The sequence below is a fragment of the Mycteria americana genome, chromosome 8, assembly GCF_035582795.1.
Source record: "Mycteria americana isolate JAX WOST 10 ecotype Jacksonville Zoo and Gardens chromosome 8, USCA_MyAme_1.0, whole genome shotgun sequence".
In the NCBI taxonomy this organism is placed as follows: domain Eukaryota; kingdom Metazoa; phylum Chordata; class Aves; order Ciconiiformes; family Ciconiidae; genus Mycteria; species Mycteria americana.
Window position 1 is genome coordinate 20,794,254 of NC_134372.1, and position 18,142 is coordinate 20,812,395.

At 46.2% G+C, this 18,142-nt stretch overlaps 1 protein-coding gene across 7 annotated transcripts in view; it reads right to left on the reverse strand.

Moving 5' to 3' along the window:
• Positions 1 to 18,142, reverse strand: part of SIL1 (SIL1 nucleotide exchange factor) — a 103,134-nt gene that overhangs the window by 26,222 nt on the left and 58,770 nt on the right. For all 7 annotated transcript variants that reach the window (XM_075510073.1, XM_075510068.1, XM_075510070.1 and 4 more), the window contains 2 exons: positions 15,358 to 15,549; positions 10,468 to 10,589 (listed from right to left, as the gene is read on the reverse strand). In XM_075510073.1, the coding sequence (XP_075366188.1) occupies positions 10,468 to 10,589; positions 15,358 to 15,549 (314 nt within the window). The remainder of the gene's footprint in view (positions 1 to 10,467; positions 10,590 to 15,357; positions 15,550 to 18,142) is intronic.

The following is an 18,142-nucleotide window of genomic DNA, read 5'->3' on the forward strand; positions in this document are numbered from 1 at the left end:
AGATGAGTTCAATGTATCCCTGCTCTCAGGGTACAATAAGGGTGCAGGGAGTGCAGATCTGCCAAGCATGCTCACTGGCATGGGCCCCTTGGCCAGTTTGCATACCTTAAACCATGATCTCCATAGGCAACACCAACTTTCTACACCAAATCCTTCTTCAAATTACTTTAGACCCCTCTGCCTCATTCAGCTAGCTAAGGTGGAGGCATCCACAATCCTCTCTTTGGCAAGTGTGCCCCATGCCAGCACAATCCCGCGCACAGAGGGAAGATCAGTTGTGAGCACTGAGCTGTAGGGTGGGAAATTGGGCCATCTCCTGGGGCTGCCGCCATTGCACTTAACCCTTCCCTTCATACCCTCTCCAGACAGATGTGCTGACATAACTCCGTAACTGATCTGGTTTTGCCTTTGCAAAGCACCTCTGCCTTCACTTGCTGCTTCTCCCCAACTCCGTAGCTGCTCAGAACTTGCTGCCTATGCAAGTGTGGTCATGGTCTGAGCTGTAAGGCCAGCTTGCATGGGGAGGACTTGCTCCCAAAACATAATGGAGAGATCACCTTTCTGCAACATCTTTTCTTTCTCCTTTCCAGCAGGTATGTTAGAAATGCTGTAAAGGTCTTTGGCTACAGACTCCAGAAACATCCACTTAATGCCAAAGCCAGTGCAGATAACACCACCTGGTATTTCTCCACTACTCCCTTTCAAGGGGCAGGTTCACCCTCCACGTCTCACAAGGATGTGAAACCACAGCCCCTGAGGGAATTGCTCAGGTCGCACGTGGAGCAGGAGCTCAGAGTGGAGCCTGAACTCACTGCCCCCCAACACCACTTCCACACCTCCACATTCCCGTTCTCAAGTTTTTTGGAACATGCCTCAAAATATTCCCCCCCTCCCAGCTCCGCTCTCCATCGCGGCAGTCACACAAGAGCCATCATGCACAGCTGCGGGAAGCTCGAGGCCAGAAATAGCAGCTCATTACTAAAGCGCGTCATCGCACGCCAAGGGCCCTGATACGCCCTTCGATCCCCTCCCCGTCACCCCAACCCGCACGCTGCTTTCACCACTCCACCAGCCAGTCCTCCCTGTGCCCTCCTCCAGCAACAGGTCCCACCTGGAAGGGGACAACCCAGGGCTGACTCTACTGAGTGACATCTATATTTCTCCTGCTGAAGCTCCTGAGCCTGCGCTTATGGAGATTCACACCAGCGGAATTGATCTCCAGATACTGATGGGGTAGGACCAAGCCCTGACTCCATTCTACTCTTGAAGGTTTCAATTAATCATAAAGCCAATTCCATTTTGAGCTCCATCTGTCTTTATTCCTTCAGGGACTAATAATGCCTCACCATGTGTTTTCACACACTAGCTGAACTGAAATTAAGACAGATTTCAATATGAAGTGCCCAAGAAGAAAATGCATTTTTTAAAAAGAAAATTTCAGAGTCATTACCATTCTCAGCTTGGAAAAAGATCTTGTTAAGTAAAAGCAGTAGGGTATTAATTTGGAAAACAACTCGGGTGAATTCCTGCTCATTGCAAGACATGCAAACACACTAAAATCATATTTATGGGCTTTTATGACAGAGTATGTATGGACATGTAACACAATCTGCTTCCAAAGGGAGGTGAGGAACATGCAGAGGGAGATCAGAAACGCTCGTGTGTGCAGCCGCTGACCAAAGGGATTCTGGCAGCAGACACCCTGCTGTACCAGGCATGGACCAGAATCCAGAAGCCCTTTTCAATCTTCTCTGGTGCACTGGCAGAAAGAGAGAAAAAAACCAAGAACCCTTGTGGTTCATCATGTATGGCAAGTTTTAGCTGCTTAAGGCTTAGGGAAATCTCATTTGCATGTTACTGTACCATTACCACCCCAGGTTTTTTGTTCCTACCTCCACAAAATCCAGCCACAGGGGCTTTCTGACTAGCCAGGCCTGCATGTCTGCTTTAATAAGGCAATTCCTATGTTGATCTGGTGGTTTATACAAAGCAACAGACCTAATTATTGGTGTTGGCAGATGGAGCTAAGGATTAACAACCTGTCCCTCAAAACAGCCACCGCGGGGCTGTGCCCATTGTCTCCTGACTGTCGGTCCAGCAGCACCAACGCATTCACTCACTCTTCACCTACATGAAGATGCAGTCCCACTTGGGTGATAGCTGAGACTGATGCAGGCAGGGATGCTCAAAGCACAGGCCAGCTCCAGGATGATTAACAAAGGGAATAGGTACAGCTGGGCAACAGGAGAGAATAACTGAGAGAGTCATGAATGTGGAGAGAAGCAGCATGACAGGACATTTATGATGACCCACATATCGCCTGGGCTCCAGCTAACACCATCTGACTGCTGGAAGAGTCCTTTCTCTTTCCCATCCCCTATTTTCAGGGCATTAAGGGAAAAAAAAAAAAAAAAAAAAAAAGGAGAGACAGTCTGGAAAGGATGGTTGCAAGAAATTATATGATGCACTCCATGTTAAATTCATAAGAGACAAAACCAGAGAGAATCTGTGAGAACTGAAGTGTGCTGGAGGGACAGCTAGATACTTCTGATGGAAGCAAAGATGCAGTCCTTTGATGGTTGCCTTCTGGAACTGGCTACAGTACCTTGGAAACTCATTAAATGCAGCAGGAAGGACAAGTGACATACATCTATTGATGCTCTGAGCAGCAAATTAGTTTTCAAATCTATTCAGGTCTCATGCAGTGGCGTTCTCCACAAGTTCTCCAACTTGCGCGATGACTCCAAGCCACCCCGTGGGGAGGGGGCTGCCCACCGGTCCAGCTCCCTGGAGACATCTCGTGGCCACAGACTACTGGCCTGACCAGCAGGGCTCAGAAGTCTGTGCGGCTTCTGAGACAGCCAAGCCAATGAGTCATCCCCTTCCAAAACATGCCAGGCAGCTCCAAAGACCTCTGATGGGCATCTCCTTTTAAGCAGAAATAGGATAATCTAAAATAAAGAGAGATCAAAATCCAGCTCACAAGAAGACACAGAATGTCAGCACCTGAGGGAAGACCAAGGAGTCAGTGATGACGAGTTTCTTCAGAAAAAGATAATTTCCAGTAAGCTGTTGTTTTCTCTCTCTGCAGAATGTCACCCCGCTCAAACACTTGGAGAGCCTTCAAGGGGCTGAGGTTGGCAGCAATCTGGTGGAAGACCTGAGGAACAGCCTTCATGGATGAATAATCAACTGTTTCAATGAATCTTAAAGCACATGAATAGACAGATGAGGAAAAACTTATCAAAACACTGTATCGGGAGAACAGGTAGGCTGGAAGATGCCAACCTGGGAACAAGGTCATGTGCTGGGACTTGATCCCTCTTCAACCAGGACAGGCAAGGGTGAGCCTTAGATGCCGTGAAAGCCTGCGGCTGCTGGCTTGTGTTATTTTGCCTCCTATGCAAGCTCCAGGTCCAGCAGCTCTGCCTTCCTCTCCTCAGCACAAGGGGAAGAGTAGGGGAACAACAGAGGGCTGGTGAGTAAATGTGGCTAAATCCAGAAGACACCCCACAAGAACTAAGGGCTGCCTCCCAAGACCCCTTTGAAAGCCTGATTCTGCCACTACCATTCACAGCGCAAACCTGGCTGGATCTGCCTTTGCATGCTCACTGCGTACAGCCTGCCAGCAATTAAATCCAACAAAAACTGCAATCAGGGAAGGGGTAGGAGGGTGCACACAGCAGGACCTACAAAGGAAGAGATGGGATCTGGATCCTCCTATACAAGCTCAGACAATAGCCTTAACCGTAATCGCTGGGTCAGTTCTGTCCACCCCAAACCCTGCTGGGAGCAGGTACATAATTGAGGCTGGATCCTGCATTTCCTGCTCTCATTGTTCGTCTTCCTCCCATTCTTTGCTGCTTTGTTCTATTCAATGCACTTTTTCAACCTCCCTTCTGAAACACAGTAACAACAGGCTGCTACAGCCTCCTGTACACTGCAATTAAAGAGTAGACGCAGATGCCTCTTCTTGGTGGAGCGTTTTGCACCTATTACTTGGAGAGAATGCGGAGAACACGCGACACGGGAAAGTCACAGCAGGTCAAGAAAATAACGTAGGTGTTACGTAGGAAAATCTTTGAAGCTTGTGAAGCCATTAGCCAAGTGCACAGGCTGTAGTAAAAAGGATAAACAGAGAACATGGATGATGAATAAATAGTGGCTGAAGAGACAGAGGAATACATGTTGAGTCCAGTGATGAAACCAGCTCTACACTGAGAAACAGCAAGTTTGGGCTGTTGTTTTTTTTTTTTTCCAGAAAGTGAAACCAGTCCAAATGCATATTTTAAATGGAAACCACCATAACTCAAATGCTTTAGCGGAGAGCATTTACTAAATGAGAACAGACAGAAACAATGTGTTTTATATAATGCACGACCTGGCTGTGATGAGTTTTTCCTGCAGGTTGTGTCACCAACCTCCCTGCTAAAGAGAGGGTGCTGCCAAGCACTGCCAGAGCAGCTTCCTGGCACTCCCAACCCCGGTCATGTCCCTGGGCAGCGCCGGCTCTCCTGCGGGGCTGTTTTCAGGGCAGGCCACCGTATGCAGGTCTTAGAACAGCAAGTAGCTGGAGACCAGTGAGACCCTGCAAGGCTCTGGGAGCGCTCGTGTGAAGGACACATGAGGAAGAGACCACCTGCATCATCAAGGCTAAGCCCTGTGATAACTGATAAAATGCAATGGTACTCAGCGCTGGGGGGGGAATCGCGTAGGTTTGCTCACTGCCAAAGCGTGATGTGAGGCCAAACACTCCAATTTCAGCAGACTGCATCCTCACTGCTTAACCTCTTTGTCCTCCCCTCTCGCACCACCAGCCCAACCCAGACACCCTGGAATGGGGTAACTCACTCCAGAATTCCCACACTTTACAGAAGTGACAACATCCTCAGCCTAAAACCAGTCCCACAGGGTTAGGCTAAGAAGCCCATCCCACCTTGTCAACTCTCCAGCAGTTGCAGGCACCTGGGGAAAACATGCTTGGCATGGGACGAGCACCCAACCCTCCGCTGCTGCACCCTACCAGCTTCCAGACACCAGCATCTCCCCAGCATTTAAATTACCAAAGCATTTATGAAAACAAAAACAGGAGCAAACCTTGGATTCTAGATTTTTCTCACAGGGTCTGCTCTCTCTGTCTTCCTGAGAGCACAAGGATGGCAGTTTACTATTTAATTGTTAATTACACTTTCTTGTTAGATTTCAGATGCTGAAAAATGTTTAGGGATTTATTCTTCTGTGTAATTAACCATAATGACGAAACATTGTTTTATACCGCACTGCAGTTTTTGTTAAGGTTATTCATAATGGGGAAAGGCTAAATAGGTTGAGATCATTATTGTTACAGAAAAAAATTGAGGTGACCCAATCAAATTAATTTGAGATTAAGTGCAGTGAGGCTGATAGCTCCACACAAGTCAGGAGTTCAAATAAAAATAGAAAAAACAATCTACAAAGCAAGAAATTACAAGCAGGCAGGGAGTTGAGCTAGAATTACTACGTCTGGGAGGTGGCAAACACACGGCGTTGGCAAACAGGGCCACTGAAAAAAAACAGTGAAAAATCGATAAAAAGATGGGCAAAGATTGTAGGATGTAAAAGGAGAAGCTGGAGGAGGAAGGGACAAACATGAAGATGGATTTGAAATAAATGGGTAGGGACAGTGCTTGTTAAGCTAACTAGATTTATTTCTCTGCCCAGACATTCTTATGTCCTTACAAGACAGCATTGAAGCAAGGTCTTTAATTTTACTTTTCCTGGGTTTATTGCTCGGGCCTTAATGTTACTTAACAGCAGTGAGCGTCAACCGGTTTCACTGCAAAGCTGGACTTAATTCAAAATCGTTAAATCTGGTGGAAGCTTTTTCCTCTTGACAAAGACATCCTGAAGAAGCTGGTGCTTCTCTGACAAAACATGGAAGTCCTGCACCCTAGGAAAATGGACACCACCGAAATACTGATGGATAGAGCAGGGACGGGGAGACAGCATTCCCCCATCCCTCCTCCCAAAGAAAAGAAGATGAGAAAGCGGAACCGAAAACAGCCGGACATCATGATGCCAAGCACTACTCAGACACCCCAGCACAGCACTGCACAGGGAGGCAATGGAGCCCATCGCTCTGGGCTCTACTTTTAGGCTTATCTTGAAAAGCAGATACATGTTTTATGCCTCTCCTTGCTTTGCCAAAATGGTGCAAGCTCTAAACAAGCTTCAGAGACGGGTAACATGAATAATGGTGATTGGGATGTTCATGATGCACACTCATAGTTTAAGGGGTTTAATCTCATGGGAAATGGTTAAGACAAGCAATATCCCGACGTGAGCCTTCTCTAGGAAACTCTTGAGTGCTACTACAAGATGATGCTTGAGTTATTACCTGTGATGAGTTTACTCCCAAGTCTTTACCAAGTCCTGTAACATTTGTTTTATCACTCAGGGCCAAAAGAGGGAACAGCAAGATCGCAGTAGCGCTGGGCTTGTTGGAAGAGGCTGTGCTGGGGACTGCCCTGCATCCTGCTAGGACATACGGCAAATGCAAGCTCGGACCATCACTTTGAAATCCTGTCCCTGGCTACCCAATTTGAACAGCACATGGGTTTTTAAAGGACTGGCCAAAATACCACAAATCTCTCAATGCAGCTGCACAAGCGACGTTCCTCCTGGCTCCCCAATCTGGCCATGCCGAAATCTCACCTTTTGCACTTTCTACCCTCTCCCCATGAAATACAAACTGCTTCTCTTTGCCTTGAAGGTACCATGGCTTAGCTTCTCTTCATCCTCACCTCTAATTCACCCCTAAGCATACAGGGAGCATTTGGGATAAAGCTTCAAGAATGCATTTGACAAATTATTATTCCCTTTCTAAACGGATTACAAAAATCCTTTTATTACAAAATATTAAAACGTTCAAATTATTGGTGTGGAAAAACGTTTCCTGGAGGTAAAGTTTTTAAAAACTGAGGGTTTAATCACAAATATAATCCTTTCTGGCTAACATTTCCAGTCTTGTGAAACATCTAGATACAAATTGCACAGAGGCCTGGCTGTGCTACGAACAAAGATGCTGCCTGTAAATAGCTCAGAGGACATCAGAAGACACTTCTCTCATCAGCAATCTTTTTTAGCTCAATATAGCTCCTCTTTGCATAAAACATTGACATTTTTGCAATGTTTGGACCCAATGGTGCGAATGCTGATTGTCATCCGACGATACTAGAGTGTACCTTCAAAAATATGCAAGAACATTTTACAGACAGTAGTTTTACTTGCCTCCAAAATGCTGTATCTTAATATTTCATACTTATATATATTTAAATGTTAGTACCACTGGATAAATGCTAACATGCTTTTATGCTAATGCAATCACTGAAAATCCAGATAATGTTGTGTATTGGCATATACTGTTAGTGAATTATGGATACCTAAATGTACAATCCCACATGCCTACCAATTATTTTTGTTAGTGCATTTAACTTTTATTTGCAATCAGAGCACTTGAGAATTGTTCAAATGAAGTTTACTTTTGCAAACTGCTGAATGGAAAACATTTTGTTAAAGGTTTAAAAACAGTAAGACTGTAATGAGGTTGCAGAGTTGCAATAAGGGCGCCTCTCAGAAAACTCTACCAGATGGAACAATGTTTGATTTGGTCACAGACTCAGTGATTAAAACCCAAATGCCTAAAATGAAGGATATATAGGAGAAACAAGGATGAAATCTTGATTTCCTCCTTACCAGACGACCCTCTTCCATGGCAGAGGCTCACAGATAGAGAGGCAGATGGATGCCGGGCAGACAGCATCCACCCAGGCAGCACCCTAGACCCTGGGACCTTTGCCGTGAGGACCTAACTCTCCTATGCTAAGGCTGCTTTTCAAGTCCAGTTTAAGCCAAATAAATAGGAACAGTATCAGGAGGGAGAAATCCTGAACTGTCCCTGCTGTACCTTCTCCTCCTACCGCCTTTGCTGATCCAACGTCTTTGGCCAGCCACCTGGCCCATTGGCTCAAGAAGCTGATCTGCTTGAAAACCCTTTTATCCCAAATCAGTTTTCAGCACAGCCAGACCTCTGAGGCAGGTTCCAGCCGGACTGCATGCAGGCAAGGCTTGGGTGATGCAGCTGGTTGCTCCATCCCTTACCTGCTTCACTACCTGATCAGAGTTAAAGACAACGCAAATCTAGAGAAGACCTGGATATTTTTTAAGAGTTGAAAAGTTCTGGATGCAACCCAAACACGTTTGAGACTGCTCAGCGTCCAGTGGTTTTCTCCTGCATAAAACAACTTGCCTACAGACAACGCCAAACTCCCTCTTCGAGATTCAGCTATGCCAGGAGTTAATGACCTCCCAGACTGGGCTGAGGAGCTGCTATGATCATGCCCTGATTTTCCTCTGGGAAGGTTTGCCTGGCTTGAAAACCACTGGCCTGAGCCAACCTGGCTGAAGAGACCTGGGAGGTGGCCACAGATGCATTTGGTGAGCAGCAGATCATTGCCCCAGGCACAAGAGTACAGACCAGATCGTGCCCCTACAGCCCAGTGAGCTGTGGCACCTCTGGGCATTTACTGGAAAGTTCTACCACCTAACTGAGGCCCCTAGGAACAACCATGAGTGAAGGAAATGAACAACAACCCCTCAGAAAAACACAAGACATCAGAAAATGCTTAGCGTGAAGTACTTGAAATGCCTACAGCAGTTTAACTGGAGCACGGAGTAAGCTGAGAAAATGTATGAACAAACAAATTAAGCAGATAGCACAAAGCAGACGAGTTGGCTTGTAGGTGTCTATTGAGAAAGCTTAAGCACAGCAAGGGGAAAAAAAAGCAAACCCAAAAACCAGGCATAATATTCCTCACATTTTGGAACTGAGCTCTCAGACAATACATCATCCAAACCACTCAAAATTACCATCTGTCAGAATGTCCTTTAAAGAAAAAAAGGTCTAAAAGTTTTCAAAGCAGTATTTACTATTGTCATATTAGAAAAGAGATTGTTTCTGTCCAAAGAAAGGCATTTGCAATTAATTGAGGAATACTATATAAACCCATTAGTTTCATGGCCATTGCTACACGCTCATATCACGAGACAATGAATTTATTGAGTCTTCATCATGTCACATTAGCTAAATCAGGAAAGAAGCAATTTAATAGCCTGTCATTTCGCAAGTTACCTGCAAACGTTTCCAGAGCCTCTACATGATTTTCTCTTTATGAAACATATCATTAAGAGTCTACATGCTATTAAAGAACCTAAGTAAACAATTACAATATTGCTTCAAACATTAAGATACACCAGAATATGAAGAGCAGGTCTGTGTTTCTGATGTGAAAGATCACACCTTCTTGTGATCAGTAAGTCAAACTCTGTTTCAAAATACAAGCTGGGTCTTTTCCTGCTGTAAATCTGGGTACCTGCTGCTGTCCATGAGGCTGTATTACTTCACACGTGCCGAGGACCAACTGCATCACATATGTGATTGCAAAAGAAATGCAGATTTGTAGACTATATATTAGACTAAGTGATAAATAATTGGCAATGGTGGAGAAGGTGACCATATTTTTACACATAGAAATATGCAGATATAATGGTCCTGACTTTCAGTCTTCACTCTGCACTTCTGACCTTGAAGTTTGGGTCCATCTAAAGCATTTCTAAAGTCTCTGCACAAGTGAATGTGCAACACACACACCCTAAAGACCCAAAACCTGTAAAACAAAAAGGGACCAATAAAACCCATTGGGCCCACACGGTACCACCCGTAGCACTACATTACACCCTAGCACAAGGCCGACTGGGCTCCTTCGGGCAACAGCCACCTTCCAATGAACCACAAACATCCTTCAGACCAGTCTCTTCTTGATTCAGCCTGCTGACCCCATTCTAATGGGGTCAGCCCTGCTGACCCCATTCAGCCTGCTGACCCCTGTGTCTAATCGACATCCCTTTGGTTATGCCTGTGGGTCAGAGTCCATGAGGCTAAAAACCCCCTCCAAAGACCACAAGAGTTGCTATATTTCCAAAATCAGCATCTCACTATCCTAAAGCAGCCTGGGAGCAAGGAGCAGGAGGGAGAAAGGTGCTCCCTAGGGTGCTCATAACTGCACCATCCTTGAGAACTCCCCCCTGAGAAGGTTGACAAGGGGAGAGGAGGGGAGGCAGAATTATTCCCTTCAGACTTTGTAAAAACAAGGAGCACAGGGAAATCAAGAAACAATCATAGCTTCCACACTGAATTACTTCTGGCTAAGTCTAACGAGTAGGGTGAGGACACACTGACAAGAAGATCAGGGTAAGTGGTGCTGCAAGGAAAGGGCTAGGCAGGGGAGAAGAGAATTTGGTGTGTCGCAGGATAAGAGAAGCTTTCAGCTCCCGCTATTAGAAATAAATCAAGAGAGCTGAAGAGAAGCACAGACCCTGTCTGGTTTTCCGAGGTTTTCCCCCTCACAGGCTGGGTGGGAGAGCGCTCACCTGGACAGCGCGGCTCCCAGGACGAAGGCAGCGTGCTCCTTCAGCACGGCCTTGGTGCTGTTCAGCCCGTTGATCATAAGCTGGAGTCCACCCATGGAGAGGAAGTCCTTAGCATTGTCCACCTGGGAGAAAGCAAGTCCCCATCAGTACAAAACCCCCAGTCAGATTCCACTCAGCAACTCTTTGAGAACGCCTTGCTTCAGAAAGCACAGCATCTCTTCCCTCCCAGTCTAACCAGTGCTGAGTTTTAAAAGCAATTCAAAATTAAGACAGAACGACTGTGGCTCAAATTTCGTACAATACTGTCTGTGAGCAGTGGATGTCACAGTTGCAGAAGTATAGTCTACTGACAGGTGGCTATTATCACATGCAGAAGGCATCGCTGAAAAGTCAAATACTTTGATTAGCTATCAAAACTATTCTTAACACATATTTCGGTAATTCAGGTGATGTAAAAAATTCAGTAAATCTGATGATGTCAAAAAAAACCCAGTTCTTTGCTTTCTCACCTGAGCAGCCATTACTGGGAACCCAGGGAATTGTATGTTTTGCAAATGCAATTAATTAATTGATGCTCTAATTGTAGCACCAGGAGATAGGGATGTTTAAGAGCCTGTCAGTAGCAACAGTACACGGGCAGCATCACCTCTGCTCGCAGCGAGGAGCATGGGTGGTTCTGGGTGTTTTTCATCAATACTGTCAACAACTTCATGTGGACGTGAAAAGAAAGAGCCAGTCCCTGCTTGGAAGGGTCAGCCAGGAGCTTCCCCTTGGGGCAGCCTGAGCAATGATTTTTCTAGAGCAGATGATATTGGACTAACCGCCAGCAGGGAGAAGTTTAAACATTAGTGGAGATTCATCCGTCTTTGACTTTAACCAGACTTGGGGCTAACCAGGAACAAATCACAGTGGGCATCTGTTCTCAGAGAGGAAATCAGAAAAGGGCTCTAGTGGCTCGCAAACAAAGTTTAGAGGAACAGCGCAAAGTGCTTCAAGTACAAAATTCAGACCAAAGTCAAATCAATGCATTTTAGTTTTCAAGGATTTTTTTTTGCAGTTTAAAAGGGAATCTGATGAACGCTCAGAATTGCGTGCGCAAAAAATTTGGTTTTAGAATTTCAACATTTCTCCTCCCTGAAAGACAAGGATACAACAGCATATGTTGGCGGATGGAAATAGAACATAAAAATGAGTTATCAGCTACACAAACCGACCTCCCCAGCTTCAGCAAGCAGACTGCACCGATGGAGTGGGACAGGACGAACACCGCAAGGCATGCAGGGTATGTTGGGCTCAGGCACTTTTAGTCAACAGTGACTTCATGCTCAGTGTTATATTTATCTCAGCTGTGTACCTCACCAAAATTGGCCATAAGTTTGATATTTTAGGTACCCAAGAGAATGAAGAAGCTACTTAGCTTTATGTCCTATGGGTATGTCTTTACCAAAGCAGGACCTGGGGAGCTGCAGCTCGTCTCTTCTCCCCAACGGGACAATACCCACCACTTGCTCTCCCTCTGCAAAGGCAGCAACAGAAAGCTGATCTCTGCAGGTCTGCTGGGGCTGATTCAGGATTTGCAGCAGCTTTTGTATCCTTTCAGATCCTATTCTTTTAACTGTCCCTATAAACTGGACCTGTCAGACCTCTTACTTTTCTGCAGGCCCATCTTTGTCTACAAAGAAATCTGTGCAGGAACCCAATTTCAGCTACCAGTGGGTGCTTTTATTGCTCAGCCTCTGTAAAAACTCCGAGGCTGTTTTAAGGCTGGAATTGGACATTGACTTCTGCTCAAGAGGGAATGCATAGACAAGCGGAAGTTTGCATCCAGCATCAGTCGTGGTAAAACCAATCGTCCCTGTATCCTCATCAGCACTGGATTCCTTCAGGCCAGCACCAGCATCAGTGAGACCTCAACTGCAGAATATAAGTTGTGCTGTAAAGCTTATTTTGAAGACGTATTTATTTTTTTTAACTGGAGTCTGTTGTGAGAGTTCCTTCCCTCACTCACCATTTTAAAACCAACAAAACCCCCAAACCCAACAACACTAAGGTATTAACCTCTCTGGGGAGCGGAGGATGCTGTGAGGCAGCAGCTCGTGCCTCACTTCAGTCCACTGAAATCAGCACAGAAGAAAGCCAAAGATCAAAAGAGCTCTTGAGTAAAGTACACAGGCAAGGTGGGTGAGGAGAGGGATCGGAGAAGAGCAAATATGACAGCAGTTATTCAGGGAGCCGCTTCAGATCAGAGGAGAAAGAAAACAGGGAGGGGAGGCGAGAGAGAAAAATGTTAGAAAACGAGAGCGAGGAAGAAGCAGTATGTCAACCGTACACAACGGAGAGGAAATTAGCAGTGAGAAACGGTGTAGCATGTCAGAGGAGGGGAGAGAGGAAGATAAGGAGAGTAAATAATTGAGAGAAAGAGCCTGCAACGCATGAGAATGGGTCTTGGCTCTGCACACTGCTGTGCAAGCACCGTGAATTCTGTTTATAAATGAGTTATGCTCTGGCCTCTTCACATTTGCACTTGGTTTTTATGCGTTACAGACAACCTAGCAAGCCAAACCTTCCTGCTTTTCCTCCAAGATGGGCTCCCAAACATGCCAAGTTGAATCCTGACTGATGAGAAGCAAACCAGAGCTGGCAACCAAAAGCTGAGCAAACACAGAGCCCTTGGGCTGACTCTTCAACAGCAGGAGAGAGCATCTCTCCCCAGGCTTGGGACCAGCCACGGCTTCCCTCGCAGCGAGCTCAGAGGCTCGTGCTGCCTCATGTCCCAGCACTCTGGGATGCCCATGACCACGCCATGGAGTAGAGAGCATCCTTTGCCTGCAAACTCTGCAGGGCACCGCTTTTTCCACTCGGCAGGGTGTTTTGTGCCCCAGAGGCAACGGCAAGGCAGCTAGGAGCCAAACAATTAGCAAAAGGTAATGTGGCACATTACCATTCAGACAGAGGCCAGGGGAAAAGGGAGCAATGGAGCCGTCACCAGTCCCACGCGTAGCTGCCTGCTGCCCTGGGCCACCCAGCCTGCAAGGATCCCTGTCCTCCAGTGGCATGGACATGGCTCATTGCAGAGGACTCCTGACAAGTTCAGCCCTTCCAGGGTTATAACAGCACAAGCGTATTTGGCTGCTATTCAGTAATTACATTAAGCTAGTGCTGGTGAAGTCAGTACCAAGCAGAGATAATGCTCTGGACGCATTCAACTGGCTGGAAGAAGAAAAAGGAGGAAAAGCCATGCTGGCTTAGAGACAAGTCATATTTCTTATCAGCTTCCTGCCTGATGAGAAGGTGCTGCCCAGCCATCTGCCCCAACAGCACAGGCACAGAGCAACGTAGTGATCAATGCACAAAGGGGTCCTCTGTGCTCCCTGCCAGCCTCCTTGTCATTTCCCCCCTTCTGACCCCTTTGATGCTGGATGTGGTTCCCTTTGATGCTCCAGGCCCTGCACAGGGAACGGGGACCACTTCCCTGCTCCTCTCGCCTTTCTGAAATTGTCTGCCCATCCCGTGCTGCAAGTACGCAGAATTTTATGCTGGAATAGTCCAGACTGTTATGCTGGAAACCAAAGCATCCCAGGGTGTTTGGGGGTTGCTTTTTAGCATGCCTGGCCTGATGCTCTGGCACCCTTAACCAGACAGAATTAGACCTGAGTATAAATACGAAGCTCTTTGGGTGCCCATTGTTCACACTTATTCTCTGAGTCAGACAGATGCCATCAGTGAAACAAAAGCATTGAGAATGAACAGCAAGGAAGCCTCTGCATGTGTATGACAGAGATTTAGTGTGGAAATTCAAGACAAAGAGCCCTGGAAATAACACTTCTATTAGCTGGTGCATGGACTCCATTCTCTCAGCAGCTCATTCCTTCAGCTATTTTCCCCAAAATACCACGTTTGGTTTTAAGAAGTGCCATTCCAGTGAAAGGTCTTGTACTGGCACCTCCCAAGAGTTGTCCCATTCACCCTGTGAAAAGATAAAGTCACTGAGAGTGACACAGGAAACTCTCCCAGTCTGCTCCAGACTCTCCTAGTCGCTGGGGAGGGAGAAGCCCAGCCCCTTCCCACAAGGCAGAACACAGCCTTGATACCCAAACACCCACCCAAGCTGCTGCAGCACAGGAAGGCACCAAGCACAAGGGAGCAGAGTGGCATGCCTGAAGCCTGCAAGCAATGGGAGGTAAAAATGTGCAAGCTGAAAGCAGAGCATGAGAGATCAGAGAAGGGGTTTAAAGTGTGAGCATAAACCTGAGGAAGTGAGATTTCAGGAAATATACTCAACCTCACACAGAGCCAATTAGCATGGCTCAGCTAATGCTCAGCAACTTGCCATTCACCTGAGCCTCTTCAGTCATTTCTGCCACTGGCCTAGCTGTGAGAGAGGCTCTACATGCCATTTCTTACTCATGCCAAGGCAAAATACAGGTTTTTGGGTGGCTGTTGTCTTCCCTGGTATGAAGACATTCTCTGTGAACTGGTGTAAGGGGACGTATCTGCAACCACAGATGCTTTCCATGGAAGAAGTGAGAAAATAATTATTTTTTTTAGCAGCCATCACTATACTTACCCAAAAATGGCAGATAAAACCCCATTTCATAACATTTAGCATATACAAGAAGAAAAAGAGAGGGCAAGAAAAAAGCCTGAGAACAGACAACAAATCAGGCAACACTAACCCCTAGGAAACTGCTTGCTACCGGTACGAGCGATGATTTATTCAAACTTGGATATAAAATAAGCCTGCAGTAGCCCTCTGCTGTCTGTTTTTGTCCCAGGATTATGATAATTAAGCAATTTGTATTACCTGATACCGATAAGAAAAATAAACCCACGTTTATGACACTGTATCCCCTGGATTTTACATGGTAGTTACTAATGCATTTTTGTTACCTGGTGAACATAATATTCAAGATCATAAAGCGCCGCTACTTTTTCATCCAGTGTGGAGGCAGAGCTGTTGAATTTGCCAATTAATTTAACCATAATTTCATAATCTGTTTCCATCTTCACGTTCAGCTTTTCAAACTCCTCCTTCAGCTGCTCTATGGGCCGGAACTTCTTCCTCACCTCTTCCTCGTGGGCCTTGAAAGCAGGAGGAAACCAGATACAAAGCCAGGTGATAAAGAACATCAAGGAAGATGTAGAAAGAAACCCTAGCCCCAGATTTACAAAGGGAACCTGTCTGTCTATGCAAACAGATTTACCGCTGTGCATCAGAGATGCAGGGGTAGCATTGGAGGGCCCTTCTGAGAAACCGAGGAACCCAGTTATCTATAAGATACCCACCTTGGGTACCAGCAAGCACTCCCCAAAGAGCTGAGCCTGTACCTAGGGCTTTATACACCATTTCTACATCCTATGCGCCTTCCAAAACAACGTAAAGCCAAGAGGCAGCACTGCTGTTCTCTGCCTGCAAGTGGATGTTCTCAAGACCTGACTGCAAAAGCCCTGAGCAACCTCCCCGATCTCACAGCTAACCCTGCTTGGAGCCGGAGATGGGGCTGGAGACCTCCAGAGGTCCCATCCAGCCTGAAATGCCCAGTGACTCCATGCCAGTGACATCAAGGAATCAAGGAGATCTCCTCGGACACGTATGAAGATGCTTTTGTCATCCCGATCACTTAACAGATTTCAGGATGGCTTTATCTCTCAGGGAAATGTATGCACTTGCTGTTGGGGCCAGAAGCTGTCAGAAAGCAAGGCAGGAGGACTGGCTGCAAGATGGGGGCAGCTGAAGTGCCGTGCCATGGGGCTTGGCCAGGAGATAGCTTGTCCTGCAGTGCAGCTCGCCTCCCTCATACAAACAGCACTCCAAGGGCTGCGATGAACCAAGAGAGCTGCAGAAAAGTGTGCGGTGAGAAGGAAAAGGCTCTGCTAGAGATCTAAGAGAGCCCTAGAGCCAGCAGGAAAAGGCTCTGCTAGAGATCTAAGAGAGCCCTAGAGCCAGCAGGGACCAATTCTTCAGCATCAGCACTGGTGACACTGGGGCAGGCGGGGACAGAGCCTGCTGCTGCAGGGGATGGAGGAAGCAGAGAGGCCAGACTGAAATGGGCTGCCCCAAGAGCAGGAGAAAGCAAAAAAGCCCCGTTTGAAAGGGATTCTGCCACAAACACCAATACCAAAACATGTTTTTATACAGGAGTGACCCCCAACTAGAGGTTTTGCATATGCAGTGCTTCCCCCAGCAAGCACTGCCCCGCTCCCCCACATGTGAACAGAGCCAAGGGCTCGAGCCATCAGAGGAAAAAAAAAAAAAAAAAAAAAGAGTGATGGAAGTAAAGCACTGTCAATCTAATGGCAGCCATACAATCAGCGCTAATGACTACGGGCCTAATTACCTTAGGTACGCACAGTAACAGAACACCACCCCCTCCCCAACTGCACAGAATAGCTTTTGCAGGAGCATAGATGAGAACACGCTTGGTGTAACTCAATTTACTTTGACACAGTTACTTCAAGGATGAATTTGCTCCCTGCAGGAGTGATTTTAAAGGGAGTACTTTAGGTCCATTAGACGTAGCTGGTTTTAGCCCAGTTGCTGGGACAATAGTTATTCTAACAGTTTTTTTTAAAATATGGCTTATTTTCACATAATCGAGTATCACTAATTTTTGCATTTAAATGACACTCATTTCAAGAAGTCCTGCTATCAGTAATGCTGGCTGCTACATAAATAATCTTTCAGGAAACTAAATAATGCCCTGGTGCCAGATAGGGGAAAAAAAGACTTTCTGCAAATCCAAGACTTTAGAGTCTTGACTCCTACCTCAGTTTTCCTTCGACCGAGACAAAGTCAAGGCAGCAGGAGGAGCTAGGGCCTAAGGAAATACTGCTGAGTGGAAGAGGGGAAAAAGAGGAAAAAGGCCACTCATCCACCTGATCAGTCGCATATCATCCCACCAGTGTCATGTCAGTGGCTAGGGACCAGCTCCAAGCCTCGAGAGGGCTCAAAGCAGCACTTATATTCTATTTTACTTTGGATTGGGGACTATTTGTAACTAAATGGGAAACTTACAGCTTATATAAGGAAATTTCAGCCTATGTTCCACCACGGCCATTTGGTTTTTACTACCCAGAGCATGACACTGGAGACTTAAACCATGAGATCACTTCTGGATCCAGCTGTGCCAGTGGCAGGGGATGCTATGTCCAGTAGCTTGTCACCATCACCAAAACCAGAACAGAAGAGCCTCAGCTGCACAACACTTTTTGTACTTCCTCATGCCAAAAGGACAACAGTGAACAGCGAAGTAACTTCCATTACAAATAGTGTCACACTGCAATCCAGTCCACTTCGGGGGTCTGCAGACATTTTTGTGAACCAAGCGACAGTTGTACAAATCAGTCAAAACAATGGATAAAAATACATCCAAACAATGAAATGGAAATCAGCCTGTGGGTTCACACAAGTGTTTGCAAGTTACTTTTTGCATTATTAATTCAGGTCTAATCACATTGGTATCAGAAAACTTAGGGGAGCAGCATCACACCGGAGACCTTACTGAAAGTAACTGCTTTGGGTTCAGGAAAGCTTCACTTTAGCATTAGTACACCAAGAACGGCAGTAAGATATTTGGTGTCTGGATGGCTCATGAGGATGGTTACGTGGACACTGTGTGTCTAGTTTGCTAGTTGAGATCCCACTCGCTTGAGTAAAGACCAGAAAGCAACAGCA